At 39.2% G+C, this 14,375-nt stretch overlaps 1 protein-coding gene across 3 annotated transcripts in view; it reads right to left on the bottom strand.

The window, feature by feature from the left end:
• Positions 1-14,375, bottom strand: part of CDC20B (cell division cycle 20B) — a 59,526-nt gene that overhangs the window by 21,757 nt on the left and 23,394 nt on the right. For all 3 annotated transcript variants that reach the window (XM_010386481.2, XM_010386482.2, XM_010386483.2), the window contains exons 3-5: positions 11,150-11,378; positions 8,056-8,186; positions 4,466-4,559 (exon numbers count right to left, since the gene is read on the bottom strand). In XM_010386481.2, the coding sequence (XP_010384783.2) occupies positions 4,466-4,559; positions 8,056-8,186; positions 11,150-11,378 (454 nt within the window). The remainder of the gene's footprint in view (positions 1-4,465; positions 4,560-8,055; positions 8,187-11,149; positions 11,379-14,375) is intronic.

The following is a 14,375-nucleotide window of genomic DNA, read 5'->3' as shown; positions in this document are numbered from 1 at the left end:
TTTTAAAAGAAAATTTCCAAAAAAGAAAAAAATTTTTTTTGAGACGGGGTCTCACTCTATCACCCAAGCTGGAGTACAGTGGCACGATCTCGGCTCACTGCAACCTCCGCCTCCCAGGTTCAAGCAATTCTCCTGCCTCAGCCTCCCGAGTAGCTGGGACTACAGGCACCCACCACCATGCCCAGCTAATTTTTTGTGTGTATTTTTAGTAGAGACAGGGGTTTCACTATGTTGGCCAGGCTGGTCTCAAACTCCTGACCTTGTGATCCACCCACCTTGGCCTCCCAAAGTGCTGGGATTATAGGTGTGAGCCACCGCGCCCAGCCCCAAAACATATTTTTAATAAAAAATTGGGACACGCCAGGTGCAGTGGTTCACACCTATAATCCCAGCACTTTGGGAGGCCAAGGATGGGCAGATCACTTGTGGCTGGAGTTCAAGACCAGCCTGGGCAACATGGTGAAACCCTCTCTCTACTAAAAGTACAAAAATTAGCCAGGTGTGGTAGCACAGGCCTGTAATCCCCACTATTCGGGAGGCTGAGGCAGGAGAATTGCTTCAATCCAGGAGGTGGAGGTTGCCATGAGCCAAGATTACACTACTGTACTCCAGCCTGGGCGATAGAGAAAGACTTCATAAAAAAAAAAAAATTAGGACAAGCCATAAAAACAGACGTCTACTTTAGCATTGAGGATTTCTGTCTCCTTGTTCACATTTATATTTGAGACCTTGCCAAAGCACCCCATGGATACGCTTACCAGAACTTATTCCAGAGGGAAATGTAGCAGGCAAGTTTCCTCAGCATTTATGAAATGAACCACACTAGTTCTCTCAAGAGGGTTCTCACACAGAATTCTGGCTCCCAAACAATTATTTTCCAACCATGACAGTAATCTCATGAATAACACAAAAACTTCCATGATGGCAACAGAAAGTAGGAATGAAAACACATGGGGCTCAGGGTCAAAAGACTTTGGGAGGCCAAGCACAGCGGCTCATGCCTATAATCTCAGCACTTTGGAAGGCTGAGGCGGGTGGAGCATTTGAGGTCAGGAGTTGGAGACCAGTCTGGCCAACATGGTGAAACCCCTTCTCTACTAAAAACACAAAAATTAGCTGGGCAGGGTGGTGTGTGCCTGTAATCCCAAGCTAAGACTGGAGAATCGCTTGAACCCAGGAGACAGAGGGCTGCAGTGAACTGAGATCACGCCACTGCACTCCAGCTTGGGCAACAGAGCAAGACTCTGTCTCAAAAAAAAAAAAAAGAAAAGAAAGAAAGAAAGCACTGAGAGCTTCAAATGTAGCATGGAACAAGGACCTTCTAGAAATTGCCACAGGCAATCATCTCCCCACTGCGTGGCTGCAGAGCTTCCCTGATACACTCAGAACACCACCATCCGAAGTTTCCTACCAGCTTTGGGCAAAGAGGTACACCTGAAAGTTTACAGGTGCTGCCTGCTGTAAGGTTTTAGAGTCATCAGATATGGACAAGGCATAAAGAATTGCTTTATATACACAGCACCTGGATAACATTTGTCCCCATGATCCACTGATGAGAAATTACTTGGCTTACGTGGGATCTATTTCATAGTTTAAATTTCCTTAAAAGAATCAATAACAGAGTCTTGCATAGAACATTCAGAGGGCCTCTCAATTAGTCTTTGCCTCCAACACCCTCCTGTTCAAATCATTTCTTAATGCTGCCACTAAAGTGATCTATGGGAAGGGGAGAGACAGATGTAAGTCAAGTCAAGTCGGTGGAATGGCCATGTAAGCTTACTTCTTCTGCCTCCTATTTTCAGCCTAAGTACAGCAAATGACTTTTTTAAGGGGTGAAAACACAAGAACAAACAGTATGAGAGTGAATACAGCAGTGGGCAAGAGAGTGCAATAATTTTCTAGAAAGTGAATAAAGGATTAATAACTGACCAAGAATAGCATAAGAAACTACCCCTCAAGTGCCTGCAAAGGGAGACAGTGAAGAGAAACAAGCTGATTTGCCTTGCAAAATCCCACAAGGGCTCAGAGGCACAGAGAAGACTGAGAGGTGGATTAGTTGAAAGACTGTCAAGTTCCCACACATACACACACACCCTGCCCAACCAAGTAAATACATACACACATATATGCATATACCAGAAGAAACCAGATGTTTATTCTCTGGATAAACAAAAATGACAATTTTTTTAATTCAATAGCACCAGGCACCATGGAGATGTACGAAAGAAAAAAACAGTTTTTGAGTTTAAAAAAAAAAAAAAAAACAGTCTCACTTTGTCGCCCAGGCTGGAGTGCAGTGGTGTGATTTCGGCTCACTACAACCTCCACCTCCCAGGTTCAAGTGATTCTCCTGCCTCAACCTCCCAAGTAGCTAGGATTACCTGTGTAAGCCACTATGCTCAGCTAATTTTTGTGTTTTTAGTAGAGATGGGGGGGGGTCTCATCATGTTGGCCAGGCTGGTCTCGAACTCCCACCTTCAAGTGATCCACCGCCTCAGCCTCTGAAAGTGCTAGGATTGCAGGCTTGACCCATCGCGCCTGTACTAAAATCTTTATGCTGAATTTACTCTGGTACTCTTAACCTAGGATAGGAGAACTAAGCTCTTTACCCTAGTACTATTTTTAAAACGCACACCTTTCGGGAAAGTTTTTACTCTGAAAGAGAGAAGCCAAAGTAAATGGGGGGTTGGAGGGAGAGAAAACCAAAGCAAAGGAAAACAACGCAGAGAGCACAGAAGTACTGCCAAAACTCTACAAAATATTGTCAGAGATATAGGAGAAGGTGGTATATCCATGAAGCACCAACAGGATGCTGTAAAAAAAAAAAAAAAAAAGAACAGAGTACAGAAATTACTTTTAAAAAATTAAAAGTAGGAGAGCCAAAATAAAAAGTTTCATAGGAAGGTTGGTGAACAGAGTTGAGGAAATCACCCAAAAGGTTAAAAAAAAAAAAAAAAAAAAAAAAACAGTGAGATGAAAAATAGAAGATAAAAGATAAGAGAATTGGAGAGTCAATCCAGAATATTTCATAAAGAAAGAAAAAATAAACGATAGTGAAAAAAATATTAAAAAATAATTCAAGCAACTTTCCAAGAACTATAGGATATGGATCTCCAAGAATGAAAATATCCACCAATGGGCTTTTGATTTACAATGAGTTGTGTTTTTTTTTTTTTTAATGCCAAGCTTTATCATCATGAAAGCTTAGAACACTGGCAATAAAAGTTTTTTCTAAGAGCATCAAAAGAGAAAAAGCAAAGTTGAAGTCAAATTAACACATGACTTCTCAACAGCAACAGTGGATGCTAGAAAACAATAAAGCAATATTGTCAAAATTCTGAGTGAAACTAGAATTTATAGCCAGCCAAACTATGGATCAAGCATAAAAGAAGAATAAGGACATTTTCAGACAAGCAAACCCAGAAAGAGCATAACATAGCTGCCCAAAAATAGTGGATCTAATATTGATGAAAAGTCCTGGAAGACAACTGTGCAACTGGCCAAGAAAGCAGCCTGTTCAGCACGCTCTCAGGGGGAGGTCATCAAGGAAAAGAAGAAACTGGAGTGGGTGAGCACATGGAAATTGTTATTGACAGCTACAGGACAAAACATTGGAGCATTTAGAGGAAATATTAATAGTGTCATAGATATCTAGTAAATGAAAAATAAGGCAACTTTTAATACTCAGCAAAAGTTATACTAGAAAAGAAGCACAATTATACTATTTGACTTGATAGTGAATAATAGTTGTGTAGTAATATGTAAACATTAACTTCTAATTTTACTTTTTTAAAGTGTGATATAAGCATGTCAAGAAACTGATGAAACCGAATGAGGCAGAAAGATAACTAAATTCTTACCTACTATGCCTGTAATCCCACCACTTTGGGAGGCTGAGGCAGGAGGATCACTTGTGGCCAGGAGTTCGAGACCAGCCATGGCCAACATGGTGAACCCCAACTCTACTAAAAATACAAAAAAAAAATTAACCAGGCATGGTGGTGCATGCCTATAACCCCAGCTACTCAGGAAGCTGAGGCATGAGAATCCTCTGAACCTGGGAGGCAAAGGTTGCAGTGAGCCAAGATCGCACCACTGCACTCCAGCCTGAGCAACACCAAAAACAAAAAAGTCATGATCAAGTCTAAAATCGCAAGAAATAGCAGTTTACCAATATTATTTAGAAAATAGATGTAAACACCAGGAGTACAGCTGGAAGAGCTAAAGGTGGTCACCTATAGAGAATGGGACTTGGAGGTAGGGGTAGTTAGAACAGAGGATTATGAGAATTATTCAAATTTTATAATTAGGTTGATTTAGTCTGTTATTTATTATTATATATTTATATCATATATCTTTAATACTATAAAATATACTTAAAATAATATATTTTAAGATTAGGAAGACATGAAGGAGGCAGAGAGAGAGGAGGGCAGGAAGGAAGGACAATGTCTTGACCCTGTACCTTTCCAAACACACTGGGATTGCTCACAGAGCTGCATTTTTCCATTAGCCTGCTGAACCACCTTCTGGGTTACAAAGAGTTGTTTTAGGCATTTCTGAAAATAAACACACATAAGGAGAATACTTCTTTAGAAACATATATGTACAACTAAAATGTGATGTATAATATAGAATTACAACTGGTAATTCACTAAGGAGTTCAAAGATTCCACATTGTAAAAGCCAACACCACAATAATCACTATTATTTATTAATTAAACACTATGTAATGAATAGTGCTGAGTGTTTTACATATATTATTTCTCCTGCTCTATGGAGTTCAACAACTCCATAATTAAAAATAGGATAGCCAAAATAAAAAGTTTCATAGGAAGGTTGGTGAACAGAGTTGAGGAAATCACCCAAAAGGTTAAAAAAAAAAAAAAAAGTGAGATGAAAACTATAAGATAAAAGATAAGAGAATTGGAGAGACAATCCAAATATTTCATGAAGAAAGAAAAAATAAACGATAGTCAAAAAAATTATTAAAAAAAATTCAAGCAACTTTCCAAGAACTATAGGATATGGATCTCCAAGAATGAAAATATCCACCAATGGGCTTTTGATTTATAATGAGTTTTTTTTTTTTGATGCCAAGCTTTATCATCATGAAATCATAGAACACTGGTGATAAAAGACTACGGAGTTCAACAACTCCATAGAGCAGGTATTTTTTGGCTAGAATAAAATCTTTTTTTATTCTTCTAGCCTAAAAATCTGTTTAGCCTATACACCATAGGCTGGTGATATCTCCAAAGCCTACCACAACTGAACTGCCATCTTAAGGTCCCTTTTTATTAACACCTTCGCAGAGTTCTTAACTAAGTTTACTAAAATTCCATGTGCACAAAAATCTGGATCCTATCCCTTTGGGCCAATACATAAAGAGCACTTCTGACACTCTTACATCCAACTTCAATCAAAAACACCTGGGAAAATTAGTAATAAGTGGAAAGAAAAATAACTGATGAAATTTCCTAAAAACATACTGATAAATGGTTAAAGCAGAGAAGATTCTGTTTTGCTTCTTTACAACAAGTTATTTCCTCCCCCAGATATGACAAACACTATGTCAGGTTCACAACTACGCCAAAGGTCATGTTGAGGTCCGGAGGGAGTGGGTGAATGAGCAGAAAGAACACTCGGGGCAGGGAGGGAGTGGCCGTAGGCAGGTGAATGATTTTATTCAGCAGCAGCTCTCATCAACAGCTTTCTTAACTAGCTCTCTATGCTGTTCACCTTTATCTCAGCTGCTTAATTCCGTGGCCCTCACACACAGCTGCATGGCTGGCTCTCCCCTGCCTTCAGGGTCAGCAGCTTAACACTTTCTTTCTCTGGGCACAAGCAAGCCAAGCTGTGTTCTGGCTCCCCTCATCCATCTGCAAAGACAGACAGCTCTGGCTTTCTCTTTCTCCGGGTGCCAGCACAGTGTCAACAGGGCAATTATACCTTTTACAGACAACAGTCGCTTAGAGCCAAGTGATGGCTTTCCGGGTGTTACAGCTATAGTGGTGAGCTTCTACATGTTGTGTCTACGTGGCTGATAACAAGTGGAGTTATACACCTGTGCTCTAGACTCACTGAGTCATGAAGAATGTAAACATCCTACCTCAGCCTATCCTTGACCAAAGCACAGCCATGTTCCTTACACTCTGGGTCCCCACGGTTCAGAAAGAAGTCTCTCTGACAGGCAACGTTTTGGTATTTTGTTTTTCTTCCTTGATGTTATGTCACATAATTGGCATTGCTGTCAATGAATCATGGTTTTTAGTTACTTAAGGTAGAACAACTAACTGGAAAGCAGGGTTTCCCAACCTTGGCACTATGGGCATTTGGCAGCCGATAATTCATTGTTGTGGGAGCTGTTCTGTGCATTGTAGATGTTTAGAAGTAACCCAGGCCTTCACCCATGAGATGCTCTCCCCCTGAGTTGTAACAATCAAATGTCTTTAGATATTGCCAAGTGCCCCTTGATGAGTAAAATCACCCCAAGTTGAGAACCATTAGTATAAAATAATATTCCTAAAATGGCCTGCTCATCAGTAGTTCAATGACCTCTTCACAGACTCACTTCTTCAGAATCCCACAGTTACCACAAAGCTGATCACAGCAAAGTTTAGCAGGCACTTCTGTTCTGTGGGTGCAGGGGTGCTCTTTCCTAGATTAGATCTACTTACTACTTTAATCAGCAACTTAATATGGAGCTCCTGGAAGATGAATTCTGAAAGTCTCCACGGCTATGCAGGCCCTCATTGTGGAACACCCTCCAGATGATCAGTGAGGACCACATGAAGATACACGTTTACTCTACAGGGGAAAGACCTCGCTTTGTGTCTTCACCACTCTCAAAGCTATTTGACTTCTAACTAATCATGGCAAAAAAAGCTCTCCCTAACATCGTAGAGCAGCTTCCATTATCCCCTGTCCAGGTTCTTCAGTGATGCTGGGGTGACGTTCCAGCTGGTATAACAATTGCTAAGGAGTATCTTGCCAACACCATCATGAGCCCAAAGATGGAGCCACGAACCTTGCTGCCACCAGTTACCAGAAAGGAGAAGAGGAAGGAAAAGGGAAATCCTAAAGGGTGGGACAGCAAAAACTCCAATCAGCAGTAGAGGGTGAAAAAGAAAGGAGTGTTAATAACCTGGCCCAGGTTTGAGGCCACTGGTGCCCTCTAATTATCTCAGTAGGACTCCCAGGCCATTCCCTATCCTCCAAACCCATATCCAACAATAAAGCACACATCAAAATTTCTGCTCTAAAACATTAACTTCCAACTGCATATGAGTTCAGATAACTAAAATTTATATTTACAATATTTTATTATTCTTCTAGCAAAATAGCAAAGCACAGAAAAAAGGCATACACTGAATAAGTAATTTTGCTTACATTGAGAATTTATGACTTTTCTAGTTCAAAGTTTTTGAACTGAAACATTGATTCCTTCAAAGACTCTTCACTGGATTTGATAAATTCAAAAACATGTTATTGATATTTAATGTCCCCAAAAGATTTATGTCAGACTCCTAAGATCTTAAAACTATGATAAATAAGAGATACCTAAACGTAAAAAACATACTTAACCAAGAAAAAAACAACAAGAAAGGCTTAAGGGAAATATTTAAAAGACCATCATATAGAGCAATAATTCAGCTTTTCCTAAGAGACCCCAAAGGACAGATCACATCATCACACAGATGGAAATGATGACAGCAAGAGATCCTTAGGCTAAGAGGAAGCATACCATAGTAAGTGTAATTTCATTAGATTTTTAACTTTTACCTGTTTGTAAAGATAAAATGGTTATTCTCATTTTCACTTTTTTAATTAATCCCAATTCAACATTTTCTCATATATTTGGGGGATATCTTCTTTCTTTTACAAAGTGGCTCTAATATTCATATCCTTTAATTATTCATTTTTTTTTACCAGGAATGCATCATTTTCTCCTTGATCGGTAAGAGCAGCTAAGCAACTCTTTCCTTACATTTGCGACTAAGTTGTCTCAGCTTCTCTAGGTGAGGGATCTTCAGTTTTTTTCTCTTTACCTACCTGCCCTTTTGAGGCAACATTTTCTTTCCAGTCTCTGTCCATTGCATGAAGTGCCTTGCAAAAATGGAGAGCAGAGTTACTTGTTTCAGAAATTCCTTTGCTGGGGGTTTTCGGTGGTTCTTTGCAGGATCCTACAAGAAAGACATTTATCTTTGAATTTGGTTTTTAAAACAAGATAATCACTTTGATTGTAGGTCTGGCCGTGGCATCTTTCACAGTAGGACAGAGTGAGAAAGTCCAAGCTCTCATCGCTCCAAAGTCCATTGCAGAGAGCAGGACAGAATTTATCCAGACTGCTGACTTCATAAGGTTGTCACTCAGTGAGAAAGCTGCCTCAGTGGTCTCTAGAGCAGGAAAGAGGTGCCAAGATTAAAGACCTGACTTCATCTGCAGCAGCAGCAGTGTAAATGCTTTATCTCTGTATGGAAAAAAAAAAAAAAAACAGATTTGCACATTTGAAGAATGGATAGAAACAGTTGCATAGTTTTAAATGATAGTGGAAAGAGTATCTGGTTTGCCCGAGCTATGGTCATCCTGCAAGGAAAGCATTATGGGATGCTTGCTTTGCCAGCATTGACATTCACTGCATAATCATGAGCAAATCACTCTGCCTCTCTCCCCCTTTCTATTGCAGAAAGATGTTTTAAAGATAGTTTAAGACGGCATCAGTGAAATACTTTCTAAGTTAAAGTAATAGAAGAGTCAGTGTTTCTTGCATCAATATTATTCCTATCTATTCTCTTCTGAAGATTGAGAAAGCCCTTTACCAGACTTTCAACTGCACTGGAAACCTGTCAAGTCATTCTCTAAAACTAAATATCTGCCATATCACTTGTTCATCACAGGAGCCAAGGGACCTTTGGAAAATCTTGGCCTTTTGCTATGTGACATCTCTTCTTCATTTGGACAACCATGGGCTTGATAAACTCTCACTAATGTTCCTAGAGCCTAGTACCTCAAGTACTGAGACATTCAAAATTTAAGCAATATAGATTACATTTAGGGAGAAGAAGGATAAAAATACGAAATGTTGGTCAAAGTTTTAGATCTTGCTCTTTGTCCTGAGAAATTATGCATGCTTGCTTTCTCGTGGTATTTGTAAAAGAGTACAGGGACGAAAAAGCCAGCTCTGAGAACTTCAAATGAGAAAGAAAAAGTTGCAGTCAGAGGCTAGTACTGACAATCACTCCAGTTATAAACAAAGAGGTCAGGTCCACCAGCCTCAGAAAGAAGGGACCTCTCAGGTTCTGTCCAGAGAGCATGACTGAAAATGAACCTCTCCGTAAATGTCCCTTTGGAATGGGAAGATCTTCAGTATCTGCTCTTCTAAAACAAAAAGAAAGAAACCCCACTAGCAAAGCACTGAGAAACCAATAGATCTGATTAATCCCTAGTATTAACTTAAGTAGAAAAATAAAATGGCCTTTCTGGTAAAATCCTTTTGGTTAATATCTGATTTTTTAATTTCTCACACAATGTCATACTTTTTTAAAAAATCAATAAATGAATTTAGAGCCTCGAAAGAAAAAGGGAGCCCCTAATTTTAGCCAGAAATTCTTCCAAAAACAATCAGCATCAAAAGTGTCCCTTAATTGCAGTGAGATACAAAAGATTTCTTTTAGAAGATAGTCATAACAATGATCTTTTTCACAACCCCTTATCTCCTACTGCTTCCCTCCTTGGTTATTAAATATATTCAATTATTAAATACTTTCAGTATTAATGCCTGTCTTTACATGGGAATTTCATTGGTTTGAAAAAAATTTGGGCTCCCTTTCAATCTGCAGACTGCAATGCATCATTGTGTCTGATGTCACTGAAAAGAGCTGGCACTTCTATTAACATTTGTCTTAATAAATACACTGATAGTCAAAAGAATTATGTTGCCTATGATTCTCAAAAGAGAGAATGGGAATTACATCAGCTGATGATAGGTGACAAATTTTGCTTCTGAAGGATGGGAATGAAAATGGCTGCACCCAAATGAGAATTACATATTTCAGAGAGAGAGTTTGTGTTTCAGGGCTCTGGCAGGTTGATCATGGATCCTGCCCTTCACACTGGTGGTTTGGAGTCCACTCCCCCATCTCTGCCCCATCATAGGCATCAGACTGTCTCTCACTCTCCTTTCCTTCCCTTTTCTTCATTTTCCCTACTACTTTTGGAGGTTCTTCTTTCTTCTTTCTTTCTCCTCTTCCTCCTCCTCCTCCTCTGTCTCCTTCTCCCCTCTTCTCTCTTTCTTTTTGTCTCTCTCCCCTTATCCACCCCCTCATCCCTCTCTCTTGCTTCCTTCCGCTTACTTTCTCTTCCTCTCATTCTCTCCTGCTTGTGTCTTTTCCTTCTATTTCACATCTGATTATTCCATTACTAACGCATAATTTTTTCTGACTCTGTATACCAGGAACCTTACCAGTCATTAAAATTCTATACTTTGCAAAACAAAAGCACATATATATGTGTGTGTATACATATACATATATACATACACATTCATACAGTCTTTACAAAAGTAATCAACTAACCAATGCAAGTCTCGAAAACATATTAAAATTAAGCTAAATTTGGCCTGAGGATGTAGGATGAGTCCCTATATCTTAAACTGCAACCTAACTTGGGATGTAAACTAACTGAAAGCCTAACTTAGCTGAGTCTCCGCCAATCACAGTAGCTGAGCTTCAGTCAATCACAGGTGGCCAACTAATCAGACCACGTGCAAATAAGGCAAACTGAGCTGTAGCCAATCAGGCCGGCTTCTACTCACTCCCAATTCCTGTCCATAAATGCTGCTCGCCCCCACATGGCGGAGTGGTTCTCTGGTTGCCCATTGGCCAGTGGTTCTTTGCACAACTAACTTTGTTAAATTTAATTTGTCTAAAGTTTTGGGGTTTTTTTTTTTTTTTTTTAACACATACAGTACCTTTCCTTTGTTTTTGTGTCATTTCTCCCCACCTTGGAAATTTCTTATTCAAAGGGAGAAAAGGAGAAAAGAGTTGACTCAATGTGGCATTCCTTAGTTCTACAAGACAAAGAATCTCTCAGGAACATATTTTTATTCACGTTGCATAACTGGGCTGTGGCATTTGGGGCTCCTCACCTAGAGTCAAGGTTTCTTTCTCAGGCGTTGTCTTCAGCACTGATCCGGAAGCTTCTGGGAGGTAGGTGGTTGACTGCTCTTCCCCAAAGGAATCAGAGGACAAAGCCCTAGTTTGACTTTGCCTCCACCTTGTGGTAATGGGGCTACTAGCAACAGGAATCTCCGCGGACAACCTCTTCGCAAAGTTACTCTTAAAGTCAGAATACGTAGCATTAACTGAATCAAATACCTGTTTAACAACAAAAACAGCTGTAACTCCACTGGCCTCAGTGATGCAAAAGTAAAAATTCCGTAGAAGAGAATTCAGATGGCTCATCTAGTACAACACCAATAAAATATATATAATGAGATTTTTTAATTTTTGTAACCTGGATGTTATTTTATATATTTATATATATTTTTGTATATAGTTACACATTAAATGTTATATTTTACAGTTATATATTATATAAACATAAATATGTTATCTTGTATATATTTATATTTATATATAAAATATGTCATATTTTATATTGATATTTATAAATAAAAGTTATATTTTATATTTATATTTATAAAACATGTTATTTTATATGTATTTATATATAAAACATGTTACATATTTTTATATATTTATGTGTAAACTGTTACATTTTCATATATTATGTGTAAAATATGTTACATTTTTATGTTTATATGTGAAATCTATTATTTTGTATGTAAAATAGATATACTTTTTTCCTATCTAAAAAACATCTAAATGCCACTACTTACTTAGAGCCTCTGCTCAAGGGTCTATAGGTATACCAAAGTAGTTTAGGGAGTAATTACATTTATAAATATTACCATTACATATCAGTGTAAAATATGACATATGATACAACACTATGTACTGAACATGCAAGATGTTTGTATGAAATAATAAAATTTCAAATCTGGATATAAACTGCAATTTTTTTGTCCAAACCCTTCATTTCACAAATGAGGAAGCTGAGGCCTAGAGAAACTAAGTGATTTGCTCATCTGTCCATCCTCTCTAAGAAACACTAGGAGTTTGATATTCATCGAGCCTGTAGTAGTGAACCATCCCATGTAGCCACGTGAAATTAAAATCCAAGTGACAAACTGGAAATGAATTATCATTTAACAAAATGACAGACAAATTACGTTAAAATCCTAGTCATAAAGAGCTCTTATAGAAATTGACAAGTTTACCAACTCAATAGAAAAACTGGGGCATAGGACATTAAAAAGGCAATTCATGGCCGGGCGCGGTGGCTCAAGCCTGTAATCCCAGCACTTTGGGAGGCCGAGACGGGTGGATCAGGAGGTCAGGAGATAGAGACCATCCTGGCTAACACGGTGAAACCCCGTCTCTACTAAAAAAATACAAAAAAACTAGCCGGGCGATGTGGTGGGCGCCTGTAGTCCCACTTACTCGGGAGGCTGAGGCAGGAGAATGGCGTAAACCCGGGAGGCGGAGCTTGCAGTGAGCCGAGATAGCGCCAGTGCACTTCAGCCTGGGCGACAGAGCGAGACTCCGTCTCAAAGAAAAAAAAAAAAAAAAAAAAAAAGGCAATTCATAAAAGAGATATATAAATGCCCAAAAGATATTTAATCTCACTAGCAATCAAAGAAATGCAAATTTAAAACAGCAATAAGATGTTAGCAATAATTTTTTTGTGACAATCCCTGGTGTTGAAGGTGCCAAAAACAAACACTGGCATGCACTGCTGGTGGGGGTTAAATTAGCATCTGGAAAGGACTTATGGACAATGTGCGTCAAAAGCCTTCAAATATGTGCATAACTTCTACTGACCCAGCAAGATCACCTCTAAGAATTTAAAAAAGAAATCAGCCGGCCATGGCGGTGCATGCCTGTAATCCTAGCTCTTTGTGAGGCTGAGGCAGGCAGATTGCTTGAGCCCAGGTGTTTGAGACCAGCCTGGGCAACAAGGCAAAACCCTGTCTCTACAAAAAATACAAGAATGAGTCAAGCATGATGGCGTGCACTTGTATTCCCAGCTACTTGATGGGGCTGAGGTAGGAGGATTGCTTGCTGTAGTGAGCCACGTTGGCGCCACTGCACTCCAGCCTGGGCGACAAAGTGACACCTTGTCTCAAAGTAAAAAAAGAAAAAGAAAAGAAAAGAAAGAAAAAAGAAATCTAAGATATGAGCCAAGATGGAGAAAACATCCAGCTTTACCGACTGCTTACTATGTATGAACCCCTATGTAGACGGTTTTACACGTTTGTATTTAATCCTAAGAAACATCTGTGAAGCAGATGTTATTTACGCCCATTTTATCAGTGAAGAAAATGAGGCTTAGAGGTCAAGTGAATTGCCCAAGACTACACAGTAAGTGGAGATACCACACCCGAGGCTCACCTGTCTGACCCGAGTCCAGGCTCTCAACTGAGAACATGAGGGTGTGTACTGCATTTTACATGTTTATAAGTACAAAAAGATGTGAGACAGACTAAATATTTACCAATGGAGAACTGACTAGGCAAACTAACAGGACATCTCTAAGAGGGACTGCTCTGCTGCCATCAGAAATGGCATACATTAGGGAAATGTAAACTAAATCACACCAAAGCACCACTTCACACCCAAGAGGATGGTTAGAATTTTTCTAATGGAAACTAATAAGCATTGGCAAGGATGCAAAGAAACTGGAAGCTTTGTACATTGCAAGTGTACAGAATGTGAAAGGATGCAGTCACTGTGGAAGATTAGTTTGGTGATTCCTCAAAAAGATAAACCTAGAATTACCACATGACCCAGCAAGTCCACTCGTAGGTATATGTACTCAAATTCATGTGCACATAAGTTCATAGTAGCGCTAATCACAATAAGAAGGTGCAGACAGCCCAAACGTTCATCAATAGATGAATGCGTAGACAAATCATGGGACGTATCTATATATGCAAGTGATCTACATATCACTCCCAAGAGGAATGAGTTGCTGATACATGCCATAATGTGCATAAGCCTTGAAAGCATTATGCTAAGTGAAAGAAGCCAGACAGGAAAGGCCACATATCGTATGATTCCATCTATAGGAAACAGTCAGCATAAGAAAATCCACAGGGAGAGAACACAGATTGGTCATTGTCAGAGATTAGGGGAGGAGGAAATGGGGAGCAACTGCTTAATGGGTATGGAGTTTTCTTTTGAGGTGATGAAAACATTTTGGAACAAGAGAGAAGTGGTGGTTCCAGAACATTGGGAATACACTAAAAC

The sequence above is a fragment of the Rhinopithecus roxellana genome, chromosome 3 (genome assembly GCF_007565055.1).
Source record: "Rhinopithecus roxellana isolate Shanxi Qingling chromosome 3, ASM756505v1, whole genome shotgun sequence".
Classification (NCBI taxonomy): Eukaryota; Metazoa; Chordata; class Mammalia; order Primates; family Cercopithecidae; genus Rhinopithecus; species Rhinopithecus roxellana.
This window is presented reverse-complemented; position numbering and strand designations above follow the sequence as displayed.